The sequence below is a fragment of the Pleuronectes platessa genome, chromosome 11 (assembly GCF_947347685.1).
Source record: "Pleuronectes platessa chromosome 11, fPlePla1.1, whole genome shotgun sequence".
Taxonomy (NCBI): domain Eukaryota; kingdom Metazoa; phylum Chordata; class Actinopteri; order Pleuronectiformes; family Pleuronectidae; genus Pleuronectes; species Pleuronectes platessa.
Genome location: NC_070636.1, coordinates 1162198 through 1189070, shown reverse-complemented (window position 1 = coordinate 1189070; position 26873 = coordinate 1162198). Strand labels below are relative to the sequence as shown.

General features: G+C 47.3%; 3 protein-coding genes across 4 annotated transcripts in view; all 3 read left to right on the top strand.

The window, feature by feature from the left end:
• Positions 1–26873, top strand: part of LOC128450548 (zinc-binding protein A33-like) — a 383902-nt gene that overhangs the window by 159589 nt on the left and 197440 nt on the right. The window lies entirely within an intron of this gene.
• LOC128450549 (E3 ubiquitin-protein ligase TRIM35-like) overlaps positions 1–26873 on the top strand; it is a 377361-nt gene that overhangs the window by 159466 nt on the left and 191022 nt on the right. The window lies entirely within an intron of this gene.
• akap6 (A kinase (PRKA) anchor protein 6) overlaps positions 1–26873 on the top strand; it is a 120380-nt gene that overhangs the window by 88290 nt on the left and 5217 nt on the right. The window contains 3 exon segments of the mRNA XM_053434063.1: positions 16516–16599; positions 16724–16867; positions 23153–26188. Coding sequence (XP_053290038.1) covers positions 16516–16599; positions 16724–16867; positions 23153–26188 — 3264 coding nt within the window.

Below are 26873 nucleotides of genomic sequence, written 5' to 3'. Positions count from 1 at the left end.
GCACTTGCCTGATTACGGCACGTGAGGTGAGTGAGCACGGGTGAGGAAATAAAGGTCCGCGATTTCCGGCCGGGCTAGGAAGGGTTTGTGCATTGGAGGACACGAGAGCACGCATTGGTTTTCAACCTAATCCTGATCCTAATCCTAAATCCGAATAAGACTACGGAATGTTTGTTGGTCATGTTCAGAAAGATTCATGTTCAATAAAATCAAGGAGAAGGATTTGAGCTGTCCTGCGTCCTCTGTGTAACAGTGCCATTTCAAGTTGGGCAAGCACAGTTTAAAACATCACCCAGATAACTTGACAGTTGAAAACCAGCGGAGCAGCTTGGAGAAGTGGATAAAAGGCCTTGGAAGTCCAGGAAAAGCTGTTGACGCAGGAGAAGAGAGCTGTGCTGGTCCGTGAGGTCAAGATGGCGGAAGACGTCGTGGAGAAGACTGTGAAGCAGCTCAAGAAGGAGAGAACCGCTGCGAAAAGCACCTTCACCAGACAGGCCAACTTCCTCAGCAAAGGGGCAGACAGCATGGTGGAAGCAGAGCTGAGGGAGGAGTTCGCCGAGCTCTCAGACTGCCGGAAAATCGTTCTTGAAGCGAATGATGATTATAAGACAGGGCTTTTGGCTGAGTCTCAAGAGCCAGAAGAGGGAGACGTGGTTCTTGAAGAGAGGGAGGAGCTAGACGTTGAGAGAGCCGCTAACGAAGCAGAAGCAAGGTTTGGAGAGGTGAGAAGAATTGTCCAAACAAACCTGTGGTCCAGATATGGCCAATACGCTATCACAACTGCAATCACTGAAGGAGAGAAGGCCTGCAGTCGGGCGGAGAAGTTACCTGTGGAGAGTACTCACCTGGATGCATATGAGATGCACCTGACTCTACTGGAGAAAAGGATCAATGAGGCTGCCAGAGTTATGTCAAACTGGGAGCGGTGGATCCCCAAGGCTGAAAGAAAGGAGCTAGATGGCAGGGTCAAGGACCTGAAAGCTTTGAACGGCAACCTTGAACTGAGGAAGGCTGAGTTTGTCACTGCACGGAGGATGTCGAAGGATGCGCTGGCTGCAGGAGCCTCAGGACTTGAAGCAGTGAGAGCACATCCCCCGCCAGCAAAACCAATTGTCAGGATAAAACCAACCACACTGCCCATCTTTTCAGGCTGCAAAAGAGAATACCACAGATGGAAGAAAGACTGGGAGAGCCTTCAAAGACAGGGAGAGCCGTCTGGCTCAGCCGAGGTCAAGAAAATTCAACTCCTGGACAGCGTGGATGACAAGATTGGGAAGGATATCCGGCTGTCAACCTACAACACTGCAGAGGATATGTTCAGAGTCATGGACAACCGGTATGGAAATAAATCGACCATTGCCATAGAAATCCTGGAGGAGTTGGAGCAAATACCCCCTGCAAGGGGAAGCCAGCCAAGGAGAGTCATCGACCTGATCCAAGCAGTGGAAAAATCCCTAGCAGACCTCACAGAGCTGGGAATCTCTGGCGCAATCAAGAACCCTCTCGTCATTAAATCCATTGAGAGCAAGTTACCCGACTTTGTAAAGAGAGACTGGCTAGCCTTTATGGTAAATTCTAGCAATAATGTCACCACAGACAACCACTTTGACATGCTCCTGAAGTTCCTAAAGAATCAAGAAGAGATCCTAGAGAGACTTGACCAGCTAAGGTTTGTGGAGAAGATGGAGAAACCAGAACGTGGGAAGAAATATGAAAGAAAGTATGCTTCTACAAGAACCACAAAGAAAGGAGGGCTGGAAGATGTGTGTGTTGTCTGCGGTGATGGAAGGCACAGTGACAAGATTTTCTTCTGTAGAAAGTTCAAAGGGCTGAAGCTACAAGAGAAGAATGCTATTGTAAAGAAGCTGGGAGCATGCAGAAAATGTCTTGGATGTCATGAAGATGATGGATACTGCAGAGACACTTTCCTATGCAGGAACAAAGACTGTAAGAAGGGAGACTCCTCAGATCACCATTACTTTATTTGCCCCAATGGAGAAAACAAGAGTGGAAACGAGGAGAGAAGTGGGAAAGATGGCAGAAGAAAGAGCAAACTAACAGCCGAACAGGAAGGATTCTTGGCTGAGCTGTCCTCAGTGCAAGCAGAAAGGTGCAGAATGGCATTCACGAACAAAGCTACAGAGGGTGGCATGAAGAACCACCAGTCCCAGCTATTGAAGAAAAGTGGCCTGTGCGAGCTTCCTGTCATTATGATGCTGATGGAGGTAACTGCTAATGCTGGGCAGAAGATTGGAGCTCTTGTTGATCTTGCCTCAGACACAAACTATATCACCCATAAGGCTGCACACAGGCTGAGGCTGCGGAGTGAAGAAATAACCCTGGTTGTGCATGGTGTAGGCGGAATGACCATCAAGGTGAACACGGAAAGATATCTTCTTCGAGTCAGAGTGAAAACCCCCAAAGGAGCGGAGAAGGCTCATGAACTGATCTGTTACGGCCTGGATGAGATTGCCAAGGTGCACAAAGTTGTCAAGCCGGAAAAGTTGCAGAAGTTCTTCCCAGAAGTGAAGCTTGAGGAATTAAGGAGGCCGGAAAAGATTGATCTGCTCATCAGCCATCGCGAGGGAAGACTTGCTCCACAAAGGGTTAAAGTTGTTGGGGACCTCGTCTTGTGGGAGAGTCCATTGGGAATGACAGTGGGCGGAGCACACCCCAACCTGTTCGAGGAGATAGAGGTGGCAGCACATGAGTCCAGAACACACTTTGCTCGCTCCATGAGAACTGCTGCAGTCAAGTATGAGGAGATAGTTGAGAGCCCAAGTACTGAAGCAGCCCGTATGCAGCGAAAGGACAGTGCAAAGGAAACGGTTACAGCTGCTGCAAACCGTGAGTTCCTGGAGTGGTGGAGATGGGACAGCATCGGAGCAGCCTGTGAGCCAAAGTGTGGAGGATGTCGCTGTGGAAACTGCCAACCAGGAGGAAAGGAAATGACACTGGCTGAAGAAAGGGAGCTTGAAATAATAAAAGAAGGACTCACCTATGTCCAAGGAGACTCTCACACAACATCGCCGCATTGGGATGCAAAGTATCCATGGACAGAAGATCCTGCCTCGCTCCCCAACAACAAAGGTGCAGTTGAAGCTACATTCTTGAGAACAGAAAGACAACTAAGGAGGGAGCCAGAGTGGAAATCAGCATACAGAGCCCAGGTCCACGAGATGGTTGAGAGGGGCGCAGCCGTAAAACTCACTAATGAGGTCATCAGCAAGTGGACAGGACCAGTGTGGTATGTAAGCCATTTGGTGGCGCCAAACCCTCACTCAGTGACGACTCCAGTCCGGCTTGTGTGGAACAGCAGCCAGAAGTGCAGGGGAGTGAGCATGAGTGATATTCTGCTAAAGGGGCCAGATGTTTTAAACCCGATCAGAGCTGTGCTGCTGAGATTCAGAAGAGGTGTGTATGCTGCACTTGGAGACATCAGGAAGATGTATAATTCAGTGTGGCTAGAAGAGCGAGAGATGCATCTCCACCGATTCCTTTGGAGGGACAATCCAGATGAGGAGATGGGTCAATATGCCATCACAAGGGTGAACATTGGAGACAGACCAGCCGGTTGCATTGCACAGGTAGCTATGCGGGAGACAGCAAGATTGGCCATCTTTGCTCACATGGAAGAGGAGCGCAGAGTCCTGGAAAAGGACAGTTATGTGGATGACATTCTAACTTCCCATAACAGCCTGGAGGAACTAGACAAGATGACTGAAGGCGTTGAAGAAATTCTGAGAGCCGGAGGCTTCTTTCTGAAACCGTGGGTCCGGTCAGGCCAAAGTGGGAGGCCGGAGGCTGCAGCAAAGGTCCTGACATCAAGAGTGGAAGGGATGGAGAAGAAAACCTTCATCCTCCCAAACCAAATGAGGGATGAAGATAACAAAGCCCTGGGCATTGGATACAAGGTGGAGGAGGACAAGCTCTACATGATGACCTCGATCAACTTTTCCAAAAGGAAAAAGAAGATGAGAGTAGGCAAGGATCTTCTCAGAATGGAGGTGAAACCTGGAACGCCTAACCCGCTGACAAGAAGGGACCTGTTAAGCCAAGTAGCTGGACTCTATGACCCCATCGGTTTGGTATCACCTCTGAAACAGAAGGGCGCTATCCTTGTTAGGAGAGCATTCCAGGAGGCAGGAGGAGGGAAGTTGACCCGTGAGACCTGGGATAAACCACTGTCAGAGAGCCTCAGAGAAGAAGCCATTCAGCTGTTTGAGGAGTATGCGCAGCTTGGACAAGTTCAGTTTCAAAGAAGCCTGACACCAGCTCACTGGAAAGGGAAACCATGGGGAATCACATTCTCAGACGGGAGTGACAAATCATATGGAGCTGTGATGTACCTGAGGTGGAACACTAGTAAAGGAGTCGATATCCGGTTTGTAGAGTCGAAAGCCAAGCTGACTCCACTGGATCAGAAAGGGGAGGCCGTGAAGGCTGAGATCTGCGGCGCTGTCTTTGCAGCCAGGCTCAGGAAGTACGTTGAGAAGCATGGAGGCCTGGAGATAGAGCGATGGCTCCACCTGGTGGACAGTCAAACAGTCCTAGGAGCCATTCAAAGAGAGAGTTATGGGTACCAAACTTTCTTTGCGAACAGAGTGGGTGAAATCCAGAAGGCTGGCTCAGTTGAAGACTGGTGGTGGATCCCTGGAGAGCATAACATTGCTGACATCATTACAAGAGGAGGCACTCATGAAGATCTAAAGGAGGATTCCACATGGCAGGATGGGCCAGAGTTCCTAAAGTGGCCAGTGGAGGAGTGGCCTAAAAAGTCAGCAGGAGAGGTTGCAGTGCACGCTAGAGAGAGTGTCAACAGACTCCAGAGAAAGGCATTCTCAGCAGGAATGACAAGGGCTCAAGCTAAGATAAGCCAAGCAAGTGCCCCACAAAAAGACCTGAAGGATGAAAGTGGAGAGAAAAGTATGGCCGCTGATCCAGCTCTTCTGGCAGGAAGGGCACCCAGGAGATGGGAAATAAAGAACCTACTGGAAGTGAGGAATTACAGCTCCTTGTCCAAGCTGGTCAGGATCATCGCCTGGATATGGCGAGCTGCCAAGAAGTGGATAGAGATGAAAAGCCAGTCAAGAACTCAAGAAGCTAAGCATAAAGTGTCATCACTAAAGGAAAAGGCCAAGCAAACTGTGCTTACAGTGAGAGAGCGTGAAGATAGCCTCAGGGATCTCTTTAGTGAAGCTCAGGAAGGTGTAGCTTTTCCTGACACTACCCTAAGCAGACTGGCAGTATACAGAGATGCGGACTCTGAGCTCTTGGTTTGTGGAGGCAGGATTCAGATGTTTGATGAAGACAAAACTGCAGTGCCCATCTTACCATACGAGGCATGGGTGTCTACATTGCTGGCACAGGAAGCCCACAAGGCAAACCATGAGGGAATAGCAGGAACCTTGCTCAGGATGAGGAAAAAAGCCTGGGTAATCAAAGGTCGAAGAATTGCAAAACAAGTAGTAGACAGTTGTGTGGTATGCAGGAAAAACAGGGCAAAACAGTGCCAGCAGATCATGAGTGACTTGCCACCAGAGCGAACAGGCCCAGCATTGCCATTTGAGTTTACAACCATGGACCTGTTCGGACCTTATGAGGTAAAAGATGAAGTAAGGAAAAGGGTCAAACTCAAAGTCTGGGGGGTTGTATTCTGCTGCATGGCTTCAAGAGCCATACACACTGATGTTGTGAGTGACCAGTCTTCTGAGGGATTTCTGCTGGCCTACCAAAGATTCTCTGCACTGAGGGGACACCCTAGGAAATTGTGGACAGATCCTGGCACAAACTTTGTAGGGGCCAGACCTGCTCTGGAGGAGCTTCACAGATTTCTGAGCAGACAGAACAGGTCTCAGATTGAAGAGGAAGCTGTCAATCATGGAACAGAGTGGTCATGGAGGATTCACCCTGCAGACTCTCCCCACAGAAATGGAGCAGCAGAGGCAGCTGTCAAGATAGTGAAGCGAGCCCTGAACAACCTTGGTGGTGATGGAGTTCTCACATGGGGGGAATTCCAAACATTCCTCTTCATGGCAGCCAACCTGGCAAATGAAAGACCGATAGATGCCAGGATTCAAAGCCGAGAGGACTGTGTGGAATACATCAGTCCCAATTCCCTCATACTGGGACGAGCCAGCCCAAGAGGAGACCCGGGAGATTTCAAGTTTGAAGGTTACCCATACAAGAGACTCCAAACCATACAAGCAGAGGTCAGCAAATTCTGGAAGAAGTGGTGCCAGCTAGCTGGTCCTAACCTGTTCATAAGGAGCAAGTGGCACACAAGAGAGAGGAACGTTGCAGTGGGAGATGTGGTCTGGCTGGCTGACCAAAATGCCTTGAGGAGTCAATATAAATTGGCCAGGGTAGTCAGTGTTAATGCTGACCGAAGAGGAATCGTCAGAGATGTAAATGTGAGGACCTTTCCAAGCTACCCTGTTCCAGTCATGAAGCCAAGCACAGGGGACACAAGCAGACAAGGAGCCAGGAAACTCTTGAAGAGAATCCCTGTGTCCATTCTCTGCAGGGATGTGAGACGACTGGTCATCCTTCTTCCTGTTGAAGAGCAACAATAGAATGAATAGATAGAGTGTGACCTCCTTGGGTTGAGCAACCAGGAGGTCAAGTGGGAGGTGTAAAGACAGAGATCGCATTTAGATTAAAAAACCTCTAGTGGCGTGGAGGGGAGATGCGCAAATCACACGTGTTCGATTTGCGCACACACCGGGCGGCACTTGCCTGATTACGGCACGTGAGGTGAGTGAGCACGGGTGAGGAAATAAAGGTCCGCGATTTCCGGCCGGGCTAGGAAGGGTTTGTGCATTGGAGGACACGAGAGCACGCATTGGTTTTCAACCTAATCCTGATCCTAATCCTAAATCCGAATAAGACTACGGAATGTTTGTTGGTCATGTTCAGAAAGATTCATGTTCAATAAAATCAAGGAGAAGGATTTGAGCTGTCCTGCGTCCTCTGTGTAACAGTGCCATTTCAAGTTGGGCAAGCACAGTTTAAAACATCACCCAGATAACTTGACAAATATATAATATGTAAAATAATATTCAATTTATATAAACGAAACCGTACTTGTAAATTGATAAATCACACAAATAGATAGTTATCAACACAGACACAAGATGTAAACTCCCTCTTTACCTTCCTTCCTTCCTTCCTTCCTTCCTACCTTCCTTCCTTCCTTCCTTCCTTCCTTCTTCTGCAGTGAGCCTCCTCTGTCTCTTTATCGATCTCTCTTTTCTTTATCTCTCTCATTTCTCCTCTTTTTTTCCTCCTTGTATCTTTTTCTGTTTCTTATTTTCTGTTCGTCTGTCGTCTCTTTCCTTCTCTCCCTCTTGTTATCAGCTGATCCCTCTCTCTCCCCTGCTGTTGACAGTAGATGAGCTCCCTCCCCCCTCCCTCTCCTTACTGTTTGTTACCCCCCCCTCACCCCCCACCCCTCCAATCATGCTCTTTGCCCTCCGGCCCTCTTCATCATTTTGCAACACATGAACCCCCCTGTTCCTCGGCCGTTTCTATTTTCAGCTCCTCACCTGCCATTTGTTTTGTGGGATTACCCCCCCCCCGCCCCCCACAACACAGACACACACATACACACAAACACGACTCATGACCCTGTCCATCTATTTATGAGTTTATGTTTTCGCTGCTGTCCAAACATTACTAAGCTGGTTTCTCATAACTTGAGACGTGTGTCAAGAACCAACTCTTTTTAATTTTCTGTTTTTTAAACAATTTTTGTTTAAGATTCCTTTAGCTGGAAAGTCTTGGATCTTGGTTCTGAGAGATCCGGTCCGTTTGGAGGACTCATATCTACGAGTGTGTGAAATTCAGTGCCGCTCCATTAAGTTGAAGGGACTGTTGGGCTTTGGTGAAGATACGAGTTCTGCTGAGTGACGTTCTCATTATAATTATTACTTTTTGTTCATTTTGAGGAAATGAGCTGTAAGAGTTTACGGGATTTGAACACATCTCACACACAAGCTCCCCAGGTTTGGTCTTGAAACTTATCTTCCATTTTGATATTAGTGTGTTGACATCGAGGAAGAGTCCGGACACTTCTCCTGTGTTCTTCATCGGAGGAGGAGCAACTTCCCTTCAGAGAAGTGTTTCTCCTTGTTGAATATGATGAAAGCTCAGATCAGCTGAATGTTTCATGGAGGCAGTAGAGCCCTACACAACATATTAGTGTCTTTGCACAGATTCAAGACTCTGGATGTTGTGTTAAGTTAAATGTTAACACACAGTCATCAGGAACAAAGAGCCTGAAGCTGTGGATCAGCTCCTCGTGTGCACGTGGTGCGTTCAAGGTCCTGTTGGTCAGCGCAGACATTTCCCATTCCTCTCAGAAGTCTGTCAAACTGAGAGCAGTTCATTCATATTTAATGTTTTTAGATTCACGTCAATGTGCCTGACCTATGCGTGTGTGTCTGTTTGTGTATCTGCTGCCCTGTGACATCACCTCCGTACGCTCTGTAGTCCACTAACTACCCCCCCCCCCCAAACCCCCCACCCCACCTCCCTGTAGTTTATGGAGCCACCCCTCAGCGTCTCTCAGGCGGCTAATAGAGGGTGGCAGCGCGGCTCTGATATCGATACCTGCTTCATGATGAGGATTAAAGATCCACCGACTCCCCGCCAAGAACACAGGCTGTGTGTGTCTGTGTGTGTCGGTGTGTGTGTGTGTGTCTGTGTGTCTGTGTGTGTGTGTGTGTGTCCCTCAGCTGCAGCTCTGCTTATATTTGTATTTTCTCCTTGCAGCTGCCTGTTTGTGTGTGTGTGTGTGTGTGTGTGTGTGTGTGTGTGTGTGTGGTGTTTTGAAGAGGTGTTTTCTCGTTAAGGTTCGCTCGTTAGGGGTCGGAGGCGAGTAAACAGGTGAGACGTTGCCGCGGTAACGGCATCAACACAACAGATCGGACTTTCATCTTCATCCTCTCGCTGGGAGAAGACAACACTTGGCTCTTTCATCTGCTAAAGGAGGAGAGACAGCCAGCGAATGAAAACACACGCAGCGTGGAGACAGAGAGGAGAAGAATGAGGCTCAGAAAAAACACGGGAGGAAGCGGAGAGACGAAGGGAGAGAAGAAAGGGAGGTCAGGGGAGGTAACGAGAAGATGGGAGGAGGTGGGAGGATGAGAGAGAAGGTGAGATGAGGAAAATGTTTTCTTAATTTGCTCAAAAGCAGGAAGGAACAGGGTGAGATGAAGAAGAAGAAGAAGAAGAAGAAGAAGAAGAAGAAGAAGAAGAAGAAACAGGGCGAGAAGAAGAAGAAGAAGAAGAAGAAGAAGAAGAAGAAGAAGAAGAAGAAGAAGAAGAAGAAGAAGAAGAAGGAAAGACATCATGAGAGGAGGAAGAACGAGAGGAACAGATGTCAGGAGAAGGTTGACGGGGAGACACATGGTGAACGTCCTTCTTCCTGTTGCAGGTTCTTCACACTGAGCAGTTTCCCCTGTTCCTAATCTCCCAACGTTTGAGTCCAACATTTATTCCAGTTGTGATTCCGCTGATCGAAATGTAAGAAGGACACTGGACACGCCGGCGAGGGGAGACGCAGACAAATGGAGACGGAGGAGAAAACCACTTTACTCTGCAGTAACAGCAGGAACAGACAAAACGAGGGATTGAGAGGGAGTGAAAAATGGAGATGGAGAAGATCGTGGTAAAAAGAAAGAGAGAGAGAGAGCAGGATTGACAGAGGGGGGGAAAGCGAGGGAGACAAACAGAGATGGAGAGAACAGCCTGTGAAGTGAAATGCAGAGAGGGAGTGGAGGAAAGTGACGGATGAGAGGAAGAGTTGAAGAGAGGAATATGCAGAGGAACGCAGAGGGACAGAGGGAGATGGAGTTTTATTGATGCAGCGTGTTCGCTCGGCTGCATTAGTGAGAACAGTAAATGCTTTCGCTCACAATAACTTCACATGTCCTCCATTTGTTTACTGCTGCTGAATATTTTAAGAGTAAAGCTCTCAGGCCTGAAACATGCAGCAGAAGGACTTCAGCTGATTTGAGACCTGAAGGTGTCAGTGGAGATCCAGCCTGATGAGCATGAAGCTCCATCACAGAGGTTCTCCTTCATCAAACGACACCACTGATCATCTCAAAGGGTTCTTCTCTGAACTCTTCACATCCTCAGAAGCTCGTTCTGCTGTGAGCCTCATTGGTTTCTCCATGTTTCAGCTCTGTTTGCTGTTTGAGGCCCAGACCCAACCTGCACCCCCACACTGTGAGATCCATGGTGGTGTGGAGATGGTTATCTCTGGAGATGATGGAGGAGACGACCCTCAGGCTACATCTACGTCCTCGTTCGAAAGTGAAACGATTTGGAAGCACAGGAAGTGTTTGGTTGTTATTTGCTAAAAGAGCTCGGATACAAAAGAGAAGCAGGAAGTAAGAGCAGGACATCTGTGAGTGAGGACATCAGGGTCACGCTAGTAACTGCTTCTTCATGTCAGTGGTTTCCTTCTGGAAGGGAACTGGCTTCAGTGGCGGATTCATCCATTGGTGCTGAAAGGAACAGGATTGTGTTTATGTGTGTGTATCTTACACACACACACACACACACACTCACACTTGTTGCATACTCTCAGTTGGTCTTTTGTCTTCAGGCGACTTGTTTCTAATAAAACGATAAAATACTTTCTGTGTTTTTCTTTTCAGCTTTTCTTTGACAGTTTGAAAAACCTGGACTGAACTGAGAAAGACATTCAACATCACACACACAGACACACACACCTCCGTCCCTCTGTCCCCCCCTCCCCCCCACCCTGAGGCCCCCACTTGTCCTCTGTCTCTTTGTCCTTCAGGCGTCTAATTGGGTGCCTGTTTAGAAAGGGAAAGGTGTTAAGTAGGGGGAATTCCCATCATGGTCTTTTACTGGGAGACGGGACAAGGGGAACTAATTGGTTCCTATTAGCTGTTGGAAGAGAGGGGGGGGGGGCACTTAAGGCACATAGAGGGAAGAGGAGCATTATGGGTAGATGATGTAAGAGTGTGAGTTGTGTCGGACGCTGGAATGACTGAAACAATACGTGTGTTTTTGTGTTGTGTTGTTTTCTTGTGGAAGTTGAGTGTGAGATTTTTCTAACAATGTGCATGAGGTCATTTTCTGACCTCGTTGTGACATCACACTTTGAGGAGTAATATTTTAGACCAACACAAACTTCAGATCACGTCTCTATTTGCTCGATCTCTGTCACTTAAAGCAACTCTATATGTCACTAGCCGAGCTACAGCGCCCCCTGCAGTCACACGTGGGGATTCATCCTCTTCTCCTAGTATCCAAAAAGTTGGATTCCAAAACAAGACTGAAGAACTTAGTGGTGGAGTTTGTGGTTCTGGTGTTCAGCCTTGTTTCCAGTGCCTGGAGTCCATGTGGACGACCCCTGAGGTCCCCGGGTCCCAGTCTGGGACTCGCCGGCCTCGGGATGAGAGGACAAGGCTGTGAGCCAAGGATTTCTGTTTCCTAACTTTAAAAAGACAAGACAGCTGTCAACAAGGTGTCCTCGAAAACAAACCTCCAGATCGTCCTGGTGCTGCAGCTTTCACATGTTTACACTTTCGACTGAGAAGAACTGAAAGTTAGGACAATGGAGTGAAGAAGTAACCAGGAGAGAACAAGTGAAGGAGTGGAAGCAGGATGGAGAGAAAAGAGGAGTGAAACAGTGCAGGAAGGAAGAGAAAACGGAGAGAGAGAGGGAGGAGACGACAAAGTTTGTGTAGCTGTAGGCGTTGTTAGCAGCAGCAGAGGGAATATGTGTGTGGGTGCAAATTGTCGACAGGAATTCATTAGGCTCGTCGTGAGATAACGAGTGCTCGTGGTTTTAATTGACTTAATCAACAAATAGAATTAATCAGAGATTTCTAATTAACGGTAATTGATTGAAATATCCACTGGGTCACCGTGCAAGCCCCAAAATCTCTCTCTCTCTCTCTCCACTCGTGTCTCTTTCTTTCACTCTACAGTTTGTCCTTGTCTTCTCTTCTTCTCGTCCTTTCTCACTGTAGGTTTTATTTCTCTGTCTCTTTCCTTCTTTCCATGGCCAGTTTCTTCCTCATTCTTCGTACCTGAACTCAGGAATCATATAAAAACACTGACACATTGAAGCAGCAGCACAAACAACCTCCACTCTCCTCTACCCCCCCCCCCCCCCCCCCCCCCCTCTCTCTCTCTCTCTCTCCGTCGCTCCCTCTCTTCACGGCAGGTCTCGGTAATTAGATTGTGGAGATGAGGAGGTGGAGGAGAGTTAAGAGGATTTTGTTTTTAGGAGAGGGAGACTTAAGAATGAGAGTGATAGAGGAGGGAGAGAGAGAGAGAGAGAGAGAGAGAGAGATCTAGCTTGAGAGAGACAAGAAGGACAAAGAGCGAGAGAGACAGGGTGAAGGGGGAATTAGAGAAAGACGAGTGCAGATCCTCCTCGTGGTTGTTTATCCTGATTCGGTCACTGGTGCTGCAGGAGGGTTGAGTGACAGGCAGTGGAGAACCTGAAGAGTGAGAGAGGGGAAAGAAACGCCGGGATGAAGACATCGCACGTTCTTCTTCTGTGGTTAATGTCGCTCGACCTTGAACATGACAGAAACGACGTTACTCCAGAGGAGGAGTCAGGGTTCTCGTCTGGGTTCTAAGAAAAATCAGGGTTCTCGTCTGGATTCTTAGAGAAATCAGGGATCTCGTCACGTTCTTCTTCTGTGGTTAATGTCGCTCGACCTTGAACATGACGTACACGACAGAAACGACGTTACTCCAGAGGAGGAATCAGGGTTCTTAGAGAAATCAGGGTTCTAAGAGAAATCAGGGTTCCTAGAGAAATCAGGGTTCTTAGAGAAATCAGGGTTCTCATCTGGGTTCTAAGAGAAATCAGTGTTCTCGTTGGAGTTCTTAGAGAAATCAGGGTTCTATTCAGGGTTCTTAGAGAAATCAGGGTTCTTGGAGAAATCAGGGTTCTATTCAGGGTTCTTAGAGAAATCAGGGTTCTTAGACACATCAGGGTTCTCGTCAGGGTTCTTAGAGAAATCAGGGTTCTTACAGAAATCAGGATTCTCAGAGTAATCAGGGTTCTTGGAGACATCAGGTGAAGACGCCTCTTCCAGCCTCATGCTGCAGCTGTTAGGATCTGAGGCCGGATGTGTCGTCTCTCCAGTGTGTTCACGGGACGTCTCTGTGAAATCAGAAGCTGGTCGACCTCAACAAGCTTCTCTGGACATGAAGGAGCAGCGTCTCCTCCTGCTCCGCTCTTCGTCTTTATGGATTTTATTTGTCGAGGAAATGTCTGCACAATCTCTCTCTCTCATCAGGGTTGATCGCCCACGTCTCACTCTGAAACACTTAAACTTACAGACGTACATACCCCGCCCGAGGACTGAACTGGTCTGGAGGTGATCCTCTGACAGACCAGTATGAGCAACCAGTACAGACCAGTGACCTGGAAGATGATGATGTTCATGTGATTCTGCATCTCGACAAAGAGCCCAGACTTTCTACTAGAGTCATAAAACCATCCTCTTGAACCAACAGTAGGATCCTGCAGGAGTTCATGAAACCACCTGATGGATTTCTCCATCACTTGATGAAGAACACAGATCGTCTGTGGTTTTTCTGAGTTTCCATTTCTTTCCAGTTTCACATGAGAACCCAGCAGCCGCCTCTCGCTGGGATCGTTTTCATTTCCTGTCTTTGTCCGTTTCTTTCTTTCTCACTGTTTCTTTTTAAGTCTCTTTAATCTCTTGTCGTTCTCTCCGTCCTCAGTCCCGTTACTCTGCTTCGGCCTATCGCTCTTTTAGTTTGTCTGCCTCCTCCCCCTCTCCACGATCTCTGACTCTTTTTCTTCCTCTGCAGCCGCTCCACGACTCTCCATGTATTTTGGAAGGAAAGCTTTTTAGCAAATATTTGTCTGACTGTGTCTGTAGAGCCCTCTGAGTCAATATGGGCCCAGCCAGGCTCGACCGGCCAGAGAGAGAGAGAGAGGGAGGGAGGGAGAGAGAGGGAGGGAGGGAGAGAGAGAGAGAGAGAGGGAGAGAGAGAGAGGGATCAGTGCATAAAAACCAGCAGTGCAGAAACAATAGAGACTTAGGATTCTCTATTTCTCTTCTGTCCAAAAATAAACTTTCAGAGAAAACACTCTTCTGACAACTGAAGCTGCTCAAACCTCCTTCAAAATATAGATATTGATAAAAGTCATATTTATTTGTTCTCTTCGTATCCTTTGAATTTTTTTTAAATAAATGCTTTACATAGGAACAGAAAGACCAATTACACATCTATTTTCTCAGACACACTTATTGTGTGTTACACGTGTTCTGAATGTGTTACCTTGCTTATATTAAATATGTACACAGCTCAGTGTTTGGACATTTCACAACAGGAATCGTGCACATTGGTGAATTAACATGAGACAGTGGATGATGTGTCACCAAAAACGAAACCTGGACCTCCTGATGAGAAACCACAAACCTTATATAAACATACACTTCAGTTCAAAAAAGTGAAAAACACCAAACTGCTTTCATTTGAATCCATATTTCCTGATTGTAACATCCACTCCATGTTATCAGGAGGAGGAAATCTGGGCTCCACAGATCTCCCACATCTGATTTGTGTTCTCTGCTCGAAGGCTGATGTGAGGAAGCTTTCCAGGTCTTCAGCTCGTGTCTATAACTAATGTGATCAGACGTGCATGTTGTGTGTCGGACCCACACGTTGCAGTTATCACCGTCGTCCTCTGATTCTAATATGTTGAATTATTTCTGCAGCTTCAATCTGGTTGAATTCCTCCCGTGCTGCCTCACGCTGTCTGCTGCAGTTATTTGGCGCAGAGCGAGTATCACTCAGTCGTTTTGTTGTTGTTTAGAGCCTCCTCCTTCAATGTAATACACACCTCCTGTTTGGAATAAATTTATCTGCAGCCCCACAAATGTGCGCACACACTCACACACACTAACACACACACACACACTAACACCCACACAAGGCTTGTCCTCTTGATCCTGTCTGCTGTATTCTGGATCCCCATCTCCTGTTTAGACAACAACACGCGCCACAAATATGCTAAACTGAAGAGAGCGAGAAAGAGGAGATGAAAGACAGAGGAAGAAGAGTAGAGAGTGTGTGTGTGTGTGTGTGTGTGTGTGTGTGTGTGTGTGTGAGTGTGTGTGTGTGTGAGAGAGAGCGGGAAAGAGAGAGAATCCCATTTCATTGTAATAGTGTTTAATATTTATTGGAAAATGTAAAGAAAATGTAAAGGAAGTGCTTTTCAGCGAGCGGGCAGGATTAGCATAAATAGTTTGGGGCTTGGACGTGTTTGGTCTCTGCCGCAGACGAGTAAGGCCGTCCCCTGAATTCTCTGTGGCACACACAGACACACAAAGACACACAGACACACACACACACACACACACACACACACACACACACACTTGTGCACATGCATGCATATGTAAACATTCAAACATGCAAACACACACACACCCGCTGACCTTTGCGTGTGGAAACTCATCAGCATATAGTGATTTATAATAGGCACTGCCAATCCTTGTGTTTCTGTTTCCTCTCTCTTTTGCATTTATTAGACGGGAGCAGGGGGGAGGCGGGGGGGGGGGGACATGGGCTGTTGTCATTTATTTTATGCACTGTTACTGCTGATGAGCTGAATTTGACTTCATGCTAATAAACAGTTTTGAATGACCCGAGTTTAACTGCGGGAAAATGAATGAATAAGTAAAAACAAAGTTGGCCCCTAGTTTGTTCTGGTTTGAATGAAACAGATGAATTAAAGTAGAAGAAACCAGAGTGTGTTTGTAACGTGATGATGATCAGGAGCGTTCAGACCTCACAGCCTGGAGGACCCAAAAGGCTGAAACGCCTCCAGAACATGGTATTAGAACCTAGAAACCTCCCCAATCTACACACACAACCTTCTTAATGACCAGTAGAACCTCTATAAAGACCCATGGAAACTCCTTTATGACCTGTAGAACCTCCTCAGCAGTCACTGGATCGTCACAAATAACACTGGACCTCCTAAACGACCTCTAGAAAGTTCTCTGTGACCAATAAACCTTCCAGAGCGACAGGAGACCTTCTCAATGACCAGTAGAACCTCTATAAAGACCTATAGAAACTCCTGTATGACCTGTAGAACCTCCTCAGCAGTCACTGGATCGTCCTAATGTCACACTGACCTCCTAAACCACCTCTAGGAACTTCTCTGTGACCATTAAAGCTTTCAAAGCGACAGGAGACCTTCTCAATGACCAGTGGAACCCAATGAGATTCCCAGAAACTCCAGAACCTTAGAGGAACCAGCTGGATCCTGAGAACCTCCTCAATGACAGTAGAACCTCAATCAGGAATAGTTCTCATGAAGTGAAAGTTGCTTGGACACTTTAGACATGACGGCTGGATCACCTCCTGGTTTCCAATCTTTAAATAAACCCATTGATTTGAATACTGGTGATGTGTCTGACCCTGCCTCTCTTCTTCTTCTTCTTCTTCTTCTCTTCTCTCCAGTCTCTGTGTGTGGAGGTGCGAGCCCGACGCCGAGGAGTCTCCTCCGTTCTGAAGCTCTGCCAGAAGCTGCTGCAGCAGAGTCAGGTGCGTGAACACAAACACACAATCTAACCACGCCGGGTTTGATGTTGATTCCAAATAATCCAGAGATTAATCATATGAACAGTGTGATAATTGTAACTCTCCCCAATCTCCACCTCTGGGACAGTCGGGCCCCATGGCGGAGGTGGGCCCCGAGGCGGAGCAGCACCGGGAGGCCCTGCAGCTGCTGTCAATCAACCTGGAGAGGAGGTGGGAGGCGATCGTGATGCAGGCGCTGCAGTGGCAGAACCGACTGAAGAGAGAGCAGCAGGTTAGAGCGACTGACATTAACACTCTACATCCGTCACTGCGCTCTGCAGGCGATCAGCTGACGCCCGGCTCCGCTCACTGAGCACGTCAGAGTTTGATTTGATGCTAAAATCCTCCGTGACAGACAGATGGCGCCGTAATGGAAGCTGCTCGGTTTCAGCCGTGGAACAATCTCCACGAGCCGAGACGCTGGGAAATGAGCATCAACACAAACTCACACTCATCCAGTCACTTCGGATCCAGGGGAGATTACTTTCATAAAAAAACAAACGATCTGATGTTTGACTTTGACTCTTATGTATTTATGAAAGGATTGTTAAAACTGGATTCTTCTTTACACACTTATCAGACATTTGGAAGTTCAAACATCCAGCTGTAATGAACTATGAAACTATGAAAATGGTTTATTCTTCACTTTCCACATGTTTCTCTATTCAATAAGAAAAATAAAGTTATAGAGATGGACGACATGACATGACATCATCTGTATCGCCCCCTGGTGGCAGGCTGTAGTAGACTGTAGACCATAAACCCTGCCTCCTCCATGTTAGCAGATTGGAAAATGGACCAAACATAAACATCTAAGTAGACGTTAAATACATTTTACTCAAAGACTCCAAATGACGTCATAAACACAAGATGACAGCGTGGACATTTGGGATATTTTGGCTTCATATGTGGACAATGGGAGGACGAGGAGACACGTCTGTGGTTTGTCCTCTGAGGATTCTAAATTCACTGGATGGTTTAATTTCCTCGTGTTTCTGTTACTTTTTAATAACTCTTGTATAAACAGGGAACTTGTATCTGTAGGGGAGACATCCCAGTGTTTGTGGAATCTCTCTGGGACCAGGATTCAGGAGCTTGTTGTGATTCACTGGTTCAATGGACTGATCCACTCACACTAACTGTCCTCACCTCCCTCGTGTTCTGCTGCGACTCGAGCTCAAGCGTCAGTGTCTGTCCTACAAGAGGCTGCAGCTTCAGACGTCTTCTCTCAGTCCAGCAGCCGCTTGATGAAACACATCTGATCGTGTCACAGGAGAAGTTTCCTCTGCCACCTCCTCCGCAAACAAAAGAAACCTGGCAGATGAGATTTGAACGCAGCTTGTACATCGGGTGCGTCTCCTCAGAAAACGATTGTTTGAGTAGAAATCCTCAGCCGTGGGAACCCGTCCCGGCTCCAGGTCTGATCACAGCGTCGCTCTGGATGCTCTGGCGGCAGGATGACAGCTCAGCTCACGTGCAGCTCGTGGGCTGACGTGACGCGCTGAGTGCTGCGGCTGTTCAGAGACATTCAGAGACATTCAGAGACATTCAGAGACATTCAGAGACATTCAGAGACATTCAGAGACATATCGCTCACCAGGGAGCCGTCCCGAGTGGAGACGCTCGGGGCGAACGAGGCGCAGAGAGCGAGCTAACGTGGAGGCAGAGGGCTGCAGCCGAACGGGGGGGCTGTTATGGATTTCTAATAGTGATGAATATGGTTCGATAGAGACAGAAAGACGACTGCGTTTAGATACGAGGGGAAGGGGTTTCACACGCAGACACACAAACAGTCACACAAACGCACATAGATGCTTGTGCACAGAGAATCGCACAACGTCACACACATTAACTGACGGATAGCGATGTGTTAAAAGCCTGAGGGGGCGTGGGAGGAAGGAGAGGGAGATAAATACGATGTAAAGTTAAATCTACGACGTCTCACAAGCTGGTTTCTGCTCTGAGGTTCAACAGACACCGTGTCCCTCCACCTGACAACCTTACACCTGGTTATCTAGTTCTTATAGTGGAAATAAAAGAGAGAACAGGAAGTGGTCTGATAACAGAAGGGATTTATTTGCCATAAAACATCTTTAAAACTGGACAAATCCTGGATCTGCTCGTTAATCTGTTATATTGTAGGTTTTTCATCTGTCCGGGGTTATGAGCTCACAATCCTACTTTTAGTACAAATTATTAAAAAAATCTACTTTATTTTATTTTACACTTTTCAGAGTGTAAAGTCCTTTCACAGTTGAAAGTGAAGAACTGAAGCAAACAACAGGAAACGTTGGTTTTGTGACTCGATCTGAGAAACAGAGTCAGAATCAAATGTTCCTGAAACAATCAGAACAAAGTAAATGTTAAGATTCTAGGAATTTATAATCAAAGATAAATATGAACAAAGAGTTGTTGTTTCCCAGTTGTGTGTCTGTGTGCGTCTCTGTGTGGCTGTGTGTGTGTGTGTGTGTGTGTGTGTGTGTGTGTGTGTTAAATGTAATCTAAAAGCCTTGAAAGACTCGTTTGTGAATTTGAAAACTAGTGGAAATCTGTTGTTTGTGTGCCGTTGGAGGTGGAACTCTCTCTCTCCCACACTCTCCCTGGTGCGTACACACACAATTACACACACACACACACACACACATACACACACACACACACACACACACACACACACTCACACGTTGTACAGGAGGAGAAGACAAATAACTGAGGCCAGACTCTCTGACCTCGCTGCCTGGCTGGAGAGTAATTTCACTTCTACTGGAGATGGGAGAGGAATAAAAAGAGAGAGAGAGAGAGAGAGAGAGAGAGAGAGAGAGAGAGAGAGATAGAGAGAGAGAGAGGGGGCTGGGGGGATGGAGGGAGAGAAAGAACCACAGAGGCATATATCTGGGTGGTTTAGTTTATAGAAAAACACTTCTGCTGAGTGATAAAACGATTGTCCTCTGCTGGTGTGTGTGTGTGTGTGCACGTGTGTGTGTTTGTGTGTGTCTGTTTGTGTGTGTGTGTGTCTGTGTGTGTCTGTTTGTGTGTGTGTGTGTGTGTGTGTGTGTGAATTGCCTACTTGTGTAAAAATGCCTGCTGTTGTTCACGTTACACACCTAAACTCCCTGATGTCTGTGTGTAGTTGTTAGTTTCTTCAGGTATTAAAGCAGCTTCAGTGTGTGGGTTGTTGTGTGTATGATGATCATTGTGTTTAAATGTGTGTGATGTCAACATGCTTGTGTTCATGTGTTGCTGAGGTCACAGACTCACAATCGGATCATGGTCCGTATCAAGTGAAAAGCATCAGTTTGATATGAGACACTTTTAATTCAGAGTGAGGATTTAACTAACTGTGTTAAAACTCTAATTGTCAGTTTGTCCATTTGTCCATCATCACAACTGAATGTCCCGCGATGTGGACATCAGCTGGATCCTTGTTCTGGAGACATTCTCTGTTTCATGTCTTTCTAGATTTAAAGTCTTTGGGTTTTAAATGTCTCATGTGAAGCTCAGGAAATGAGTCAATGGACTAGTTGTTGGTTTAAAGTGTTACTGACCCTGTTGTCTTTGCTAACAGCTGCTGTTCAGTTCAGTTGTGTGTTTGTGGAGTTATTGTTTCAGCAATATGCAACAATTCCGGTGTCCGTGCCTTCCTGTTTACCCAGTGCACGTTGATGCTCACCTGATATGTATTTTCAGGCGTGTTAGTGTGGACGGAGATCGTTTTAGTTTAAAAAAGCCGTTTTCAAAGGAAGACGTTGATGTATTTTTGTGTTTAGTGTTTTGTGTGCGGCCTCAAGTTGTGTGTGTCGTCAGGAGCAGGTCTCACAAAGTAAACCTGTAAGTCCAACATGTCACCGCACACGTTAGTTTCATATAAGAACACTTTCCTCTGGATTCTGACTTATGTCCCAGAAGTTATGAGCAGCTCACGGAGGTTTTCATTCACAGCAGCTCCAGCACTCTGCATGGGGAAGTGATTTATCTGTGCACTTCTATTCATTCTGAATCAGAGCGGTGATGCCAGGCTCCCTCAGCTCTTTGACAACCACAGCAGAGACTGGAGCTCCACCAGCAGCAGCAGCTCCACCAGCAGCAGCAGCTCCACCAGGAGCGCAGGCACATGAATAATCACCCAGATGCTGTGAGATAGCTCCGCTCTCCTTGGGCCTTCAGAAGCTATGCTAACAAATGGGAGCAGTCAAACCAGAGCTAATGGGAAAAAAAAGTTTCTGTGTTTCTCCCCAAAAACATTCAGCACAAGTCCACACACACACAAACACACACACACACACACACACAGACACACACACAGACACACACTGTGGAGGTGAACAGAGTCTGATAATGTTCCTGAGAAAAAGCAGTTTCCTGTTTAATCAGCTTGTTGTTGAGCAGATGACGAGTACTGATCTGGTTCCTGGTTCCCAGATGATGAACCCTTTTGGTTTTAAACGTGTTTTATTTAAGTTTTTTACGACATAGCCGACATTAGCATCTGCAGCTTTTTCCTCACCAGAAACATTAAGTTCGTCCTCCAGAGACGGAAAGAAATGTTAACTTGGATTTTCTTTATAATTTTATAATTTTATTTAAAACTTTAAATATGGCCTCAGATGACATTCAACGTTTATTATTTTTGGAGTAAATCTTAATTAAACATAAACAAAACAAAAGGCAGGTTTCTCTCCATTGGATCATTAAGATAAGAGAATATTCAGTTCCTATCCAGGTTGATAACTTACATTTTCACACACTCATAAATATCAGTTCCCTAAATGAGCTCGATTTTCTTTAAATCAAGATCAGTGAAGAACTTTCTGGAAAAACTGTGAAAGTCTTGAGAAACGGAAGTGATGAAACAATCCCTGGAATCTGCACTAAAATCATATGAGCTCCTCTTTGACCCGTAACTCGTCCTCCCTCCGAGCTCCATTGAAACGCTTCCAGTTGTTTTTGCGTTATCTTGTTCACAGACAAACAGACAGAGGTGAAAACATAACCTCCTTCAGCATCAGGAACATCAGGAACATCTGGAAGCAGCAGTTTACTCTGTAGCGCTGTTCGACCAGCAGGTGTGTCTGTGGCTCTTCTCCTGCCAGCTCTTCCTCTTTGGCAGGTTCCCAGCAACACTTTGTCGTGTTATTTGTCGTATTTAAAAATCAAACGTGTGTTTGAATAAACTGTGGCCGCCGGACGCCAGGAGTCACCTCCCTCCTCCCTCCGGGGTCATGAACAAACTCACATCTCAACCACCAACTGTCACAAATCATAGAAACGAGACAAATTAAAGATCCAGATTATATCCGAGGTTTCCGTGGGTCATCAGATCCGGGGTCTGATTGGATTAAGCTGATTGATGTTCTCTCTCCTCTGTGCTCCATGTGTTCCTGAACGCATCTGCAGAGGCAGAACCCAGTTCAGTCATTACCCCCATCTCCCCTATCAGCACAAGGGGAATAAACACAAATCTAATAGAAATTCATTACACAGACCCACACACACTCTTACACACACACGGAGCCAACTAGTTTATTAGATTAATAGGCTATGAATGGCTAATACGAATTACCCCCCTCTCTTGTTAATGAGACGCGGAGCAATTTGTATAATTATGTCTGTGGAAAGAAGAATTCCTGTGTCTAAGCATATTTTTAGACAGCCGAGCTTTCTGAAGGATTTTGATTACGTATTTACTTTGGGGTTTTCGGCTCCGTGCTCTTTCTCTCAGAAGTCGTTTCTGAATAATTCATCGCTTTGTTCCAGAGCGGAATAATTTGTGTTGAGATTTATGAGCAATTGCTTTGGGGGTGGGATGATTTTAAATGATCACAGACGTGTTCTGTCAGAGTCGGGTGTCAGGACGCGTCCCTCAAACCGAGCCGGGACAGAGAGGACGACAACGTCTTCAGGAAGTGTTCGATGCCAAAGCAGGACAACAAAAAAAACACACAACATGTTCTCCATCAGTGTTCACAAGAAACAAATCTAACATTTCATTCACTTCAAAGGATCATAGAGAAAGCTGCCTCTCTTAAACTGTACACACTTGAAATGGATCCTGTGGGTTTGACACTAAACTGCAGTCCATAATAAGAGCAGGTCTGAAATGATGATGTTGATGATTATTATTATTATTATTATTATTATTATTATTATTATTATTATTATTGGTTAAGATTAGGTCAATTTAATGTTAAATGTACTTTAAATGCTAAGTTACAATCAGACTGTAGATGAAGACGTGTCCCAGAAAGGGTCTTGGTCGCCCCCTGGTGGCTGGCTGCAGTATAGGTCACAAACCCTACCTCCTCCATGTTAGCAGTCTGGACACGGACTCAACTTAAAAGCATTCTCACTGCTGGTTCATGTCACTTTAGGTTGTTCTTATCACATTGATGAACTACGCTCTGATTCTTATTCATTGTGGTTCTGTTTCTTCATTCTTAAGTTTGATCAGGACACAATCTCTTTGAGGAAAATTTTATTCTTGCTGACGCTTGTTCTCTCTTCTCGTTCTTGTCTTCAGGTTCCTGGGAACTTTCTAGAACCAGGTCTCGTCGACCTCCACCAGATCAGCCTGGTCCCGGTTGGCCCAGCGGCCCCTGTGCCAGAGGACTCCTGGGAGTGGGATGAAACCGACATGACAATCACAGAAACAGAAACACAAGAAGAACCAGAACCCGACCTGACGCACAACTTCACCACAGAACCAGATCTGCCTTTGGACATTGCGCTGTCCAACGGGAATCAACCCGACAGGATTCGAACCGGAGTCCCAGCCAATCAGCGTCCTGAGAATCTGTGCAACACCGTGACAGGGTCATCGTCAGAGGTCCAGCCGAGGGGGACGTCCCAAACCGCCCCCCCGAACAACAACAACATCTACCAGGTCTACAGCCTCCACAGCGTAGAACTCTACAGACAACCGCAGTTTCCTCTCAACTCTTCCTCTCTGCACAAAACCAAATCAGGAAAACAGAAACAGCAACTCCTGCTGAAGAGCCTGAGTAAAGACTCCTCTTTCTCCTCGATCGAATCGCTCCCAGACCTCCTGGGAGGTTCGATGTCAAACAGCCGAGGAGGAGATAAGATCAATGGATACCTGGATGGAGAGAGTGAGAGGGAAGGTGGCAGAGGAAGTGGGCAGTCGGCAAACAGTCGTCGGTCAGAGTGCGAGAGTGGGATCGTTAGTGATACAGGAGAAACAGAGACAACGACCAACTCTGAAATCCAGGAAGAGGAGAAGGAGGAAAAGAAAGTAAAGAAAGTGGAGGAAGATGAGGAAGATGAGCAGAGGAAGGAGGAAACTGATTTGACTGATCAGTGCAAAGACGTCACCAAATACAACCAAAGAAACAAGACAGAGGATAACAAGAAAGAGAAAGGATGGAGGAGGGATGAAAACCGAGTTGAAAGTAGAAGAAACAGAGAGGAGGAGAAGAGGAGGAGGCACAGGAGGGGAGGAGGGGAGGCGGTTGAGATCCTGATGAACAGGCGTGGGATCCTGACGCCGACGGACTCTGACTCCGACTTTGAGGCAGGAGGACTCGGTGTGGACTCCTCAAAGCCCTTCGTGTCTCACAGTCCCATCACAGGGCTGAAAGTCGACCAGCTCAGCAGTTTGGAGTCGTCTCCGGCTCTGAGCCGCCGGGCGTCCAGTCCCCTTCTGTCTCAGGGCTCCTCCCTGGAGTCCCTGCTGGCGCTGGGGGGGGAGCTGTTTCCCTCCAAAGACCCGTTGCATCGAAGCGCCTCCCTGGAGAGCTGCCTGGCCCCGTGTCGCGGCACCGACGGGGAGAACGGAGGCAGCCTGGCCAGCCTCGGGGAGCTGGACCTGGGGCCGAGCAGGGAGGGGGAGGGGGGACAGCAGGGGGGGGGCATGAAGACTGAGCATGTGCAGGGGGAACCATCCTCTGGGGAGCTGAGTCGTAGAACCCTTGATCTCCTGAAACGCCTGGAGAACATCCAGAGTCCTCTGATGGCAAAAATGACCCGTAGTGTTTCTGACATGACGCTCCGGGGCAGCTCCCCGCCGCGGGGTCGAATCCCTGCCTCTCCTTCCTTTGGTGGTCGACCCACACCCCTCTATGAGATGTCGAGCTCTTCACGGAGAGGGCCGCCATCCCTGATCAACGAGAGCTCGGCGACAGCATCTCTGACGGAGCTGAGCAGCACGGAGGACTCATCGGTCGGGTCTGAGGATTTCGCTTTGCTCAGAAACCAGCGGCGCCAGTTCCTGGATCCCAACATGGCGGTGAATGCTAACTCGGGCTCTTATAGGAAACGTGGACCCGGAAACAGTCGAGGAGGACAGTCGATGGATGAGGCGGATGCGGCGAGCTTGAGCATGGTGGTGAATGTGTCTTGTGCTTCGGCGTGCACGGATGAGGACGAGGACGACAGCGACCTCCTGTCCTCCTCCACGCTAACGCTCACTGAGGAGGAGCTTGGCGTGCGGGACGGAGAGGACGAGGAGGAGGAGAGGTTGAGCTGCGTCTCCTCTGGTAACGAGGACGATGAGGAGGAGATGGAGGGCTCTTACGTTCTGGGCCTGGAGTACATGAGGAGCGAGCTGCAGAGCTGGATACGAGCTCCTCGCACCTCCTCTAAAACTGAGGCAGGTCTCAGGGACGAGCTGCAGTGTGGAACCCACCTGTCCTCCTCCTTCACCACCTCCTCTCACAACAAGGAGCAGCACGGTTTCCTGAACCGCTCAGCTCCCAAACTCATAGAGACCAGCACCAACAGTGGCAACGATAAAACAAAGAGAGAGAAGAAGGAGCAGGAGGAAGAGGAGGAGAACAGGAGGAATGTAACAAGGAGCTACATCAACCAGTTTGTAGACGACGTGGAGAACGGAAATGTGGATCAGAGCTGTTTGAAGGGGAAAGATGAAGATGACGAGCTCCTCAGAGAGGAGTCGAGTGTGTTCACACAGAAAGGGGAGTCGCTGAGGGAGGCGTACGTGTTTGCTCCGACGGGGGAGTCGGTTCGGGACGGTGGCGGCTCGATCCTGAAAGCGGAATCGAACTCAACGAAGCAGCTTTCTCCATCTCCCACCCGGGACCTCCTCCCGTTCAGACGGGCCTCCTCCTTGGTGGGACAGCTGCAGGGAGAGCTGCCCTGCCACAGCTCCTCCCTCCCCTCGCCTCTGTCCCTCTCCCCCGTCGAGGACTGCAGGTCCCATGATGCATTGCACAGCAGCAGGCCAGAGGCGGGCGGCAGGAAGGCCATCACCATTCAGGAAAAGTTCAAATTCTCCTCGTTTGTGACGGAGGAGACGAGGAGGGAGGTGAGGGACAAGGAATCGTCCTTGCCTCCCAAGAAACGCCGCGGCTGTCAAGCGTCCTGCCACGACCAGCGTCCTCTGTCCTCGTCCCTCCGAGCGTCCAGCGTGGACGAGGGCAAGACAGAGAACGTGCACGACTTTGTGATGGAGATTATTGACATGACCTCTCTGGCGCTGAGGAGCAAAGAGAATCAGCCTGAAGACCTGAGCCAGGTGGAGGTTGGCGGGTCGAGTCCAGACCAAGGCCCCGCGTCCCTGACACAGATCAGAGACAAGGTACGAACAACACTCTACAAAGAAGTCACACGCAAAGGGTTTTATCATAAAACCTCATTAAACAGAGACTAGAGCTCCAGATAATAAAGTAACTGATTGAAAGATTTGTGCAGATACAGAATCTAAAGCCTCGTTTGACCTCGACTATTGTGTTGTTTTCATTTTGAGGAAAAAATTCATCCAAAAGTAGCAAAAGTTATCTCAGTCAATTTGTTCACTGAGTTGAAGTAATTCAATAAATCGCATCACGGATCATAACTGTCGGGATGTAATGACTAATTTCTTCAGTGTCTATTGCGAGTGAAGTAATCTCAAAGCTTATCAGTTTCCAGTCTCCACTTCATTTCTGAAAAGAAAAAGAAATCAGGCAGAAAACTCTGCTCCTCCTAAATATTAATATGCAAATAAAGGATGAATGGTTGGTGATAATGTGAGGTAAATAAATAAGTGTATTACATTAAACTAGACAAAAACATACACATTTATATTTGTATTTCCATGTTATAATGTTACATTTTTAAGGATAATATATACAAAACAGTTTATATTTAATAAAGTCCAATAAGAAATGACAGAAACCATCTCTCACAAAAACAATTAGTTTGGTTTGTGTCCCGTCTGCTAACATGGAGATGAAGTTTTCTGACCTTTACCGAAGCCAGACGCTTTATCTTTGTGGCGGCGT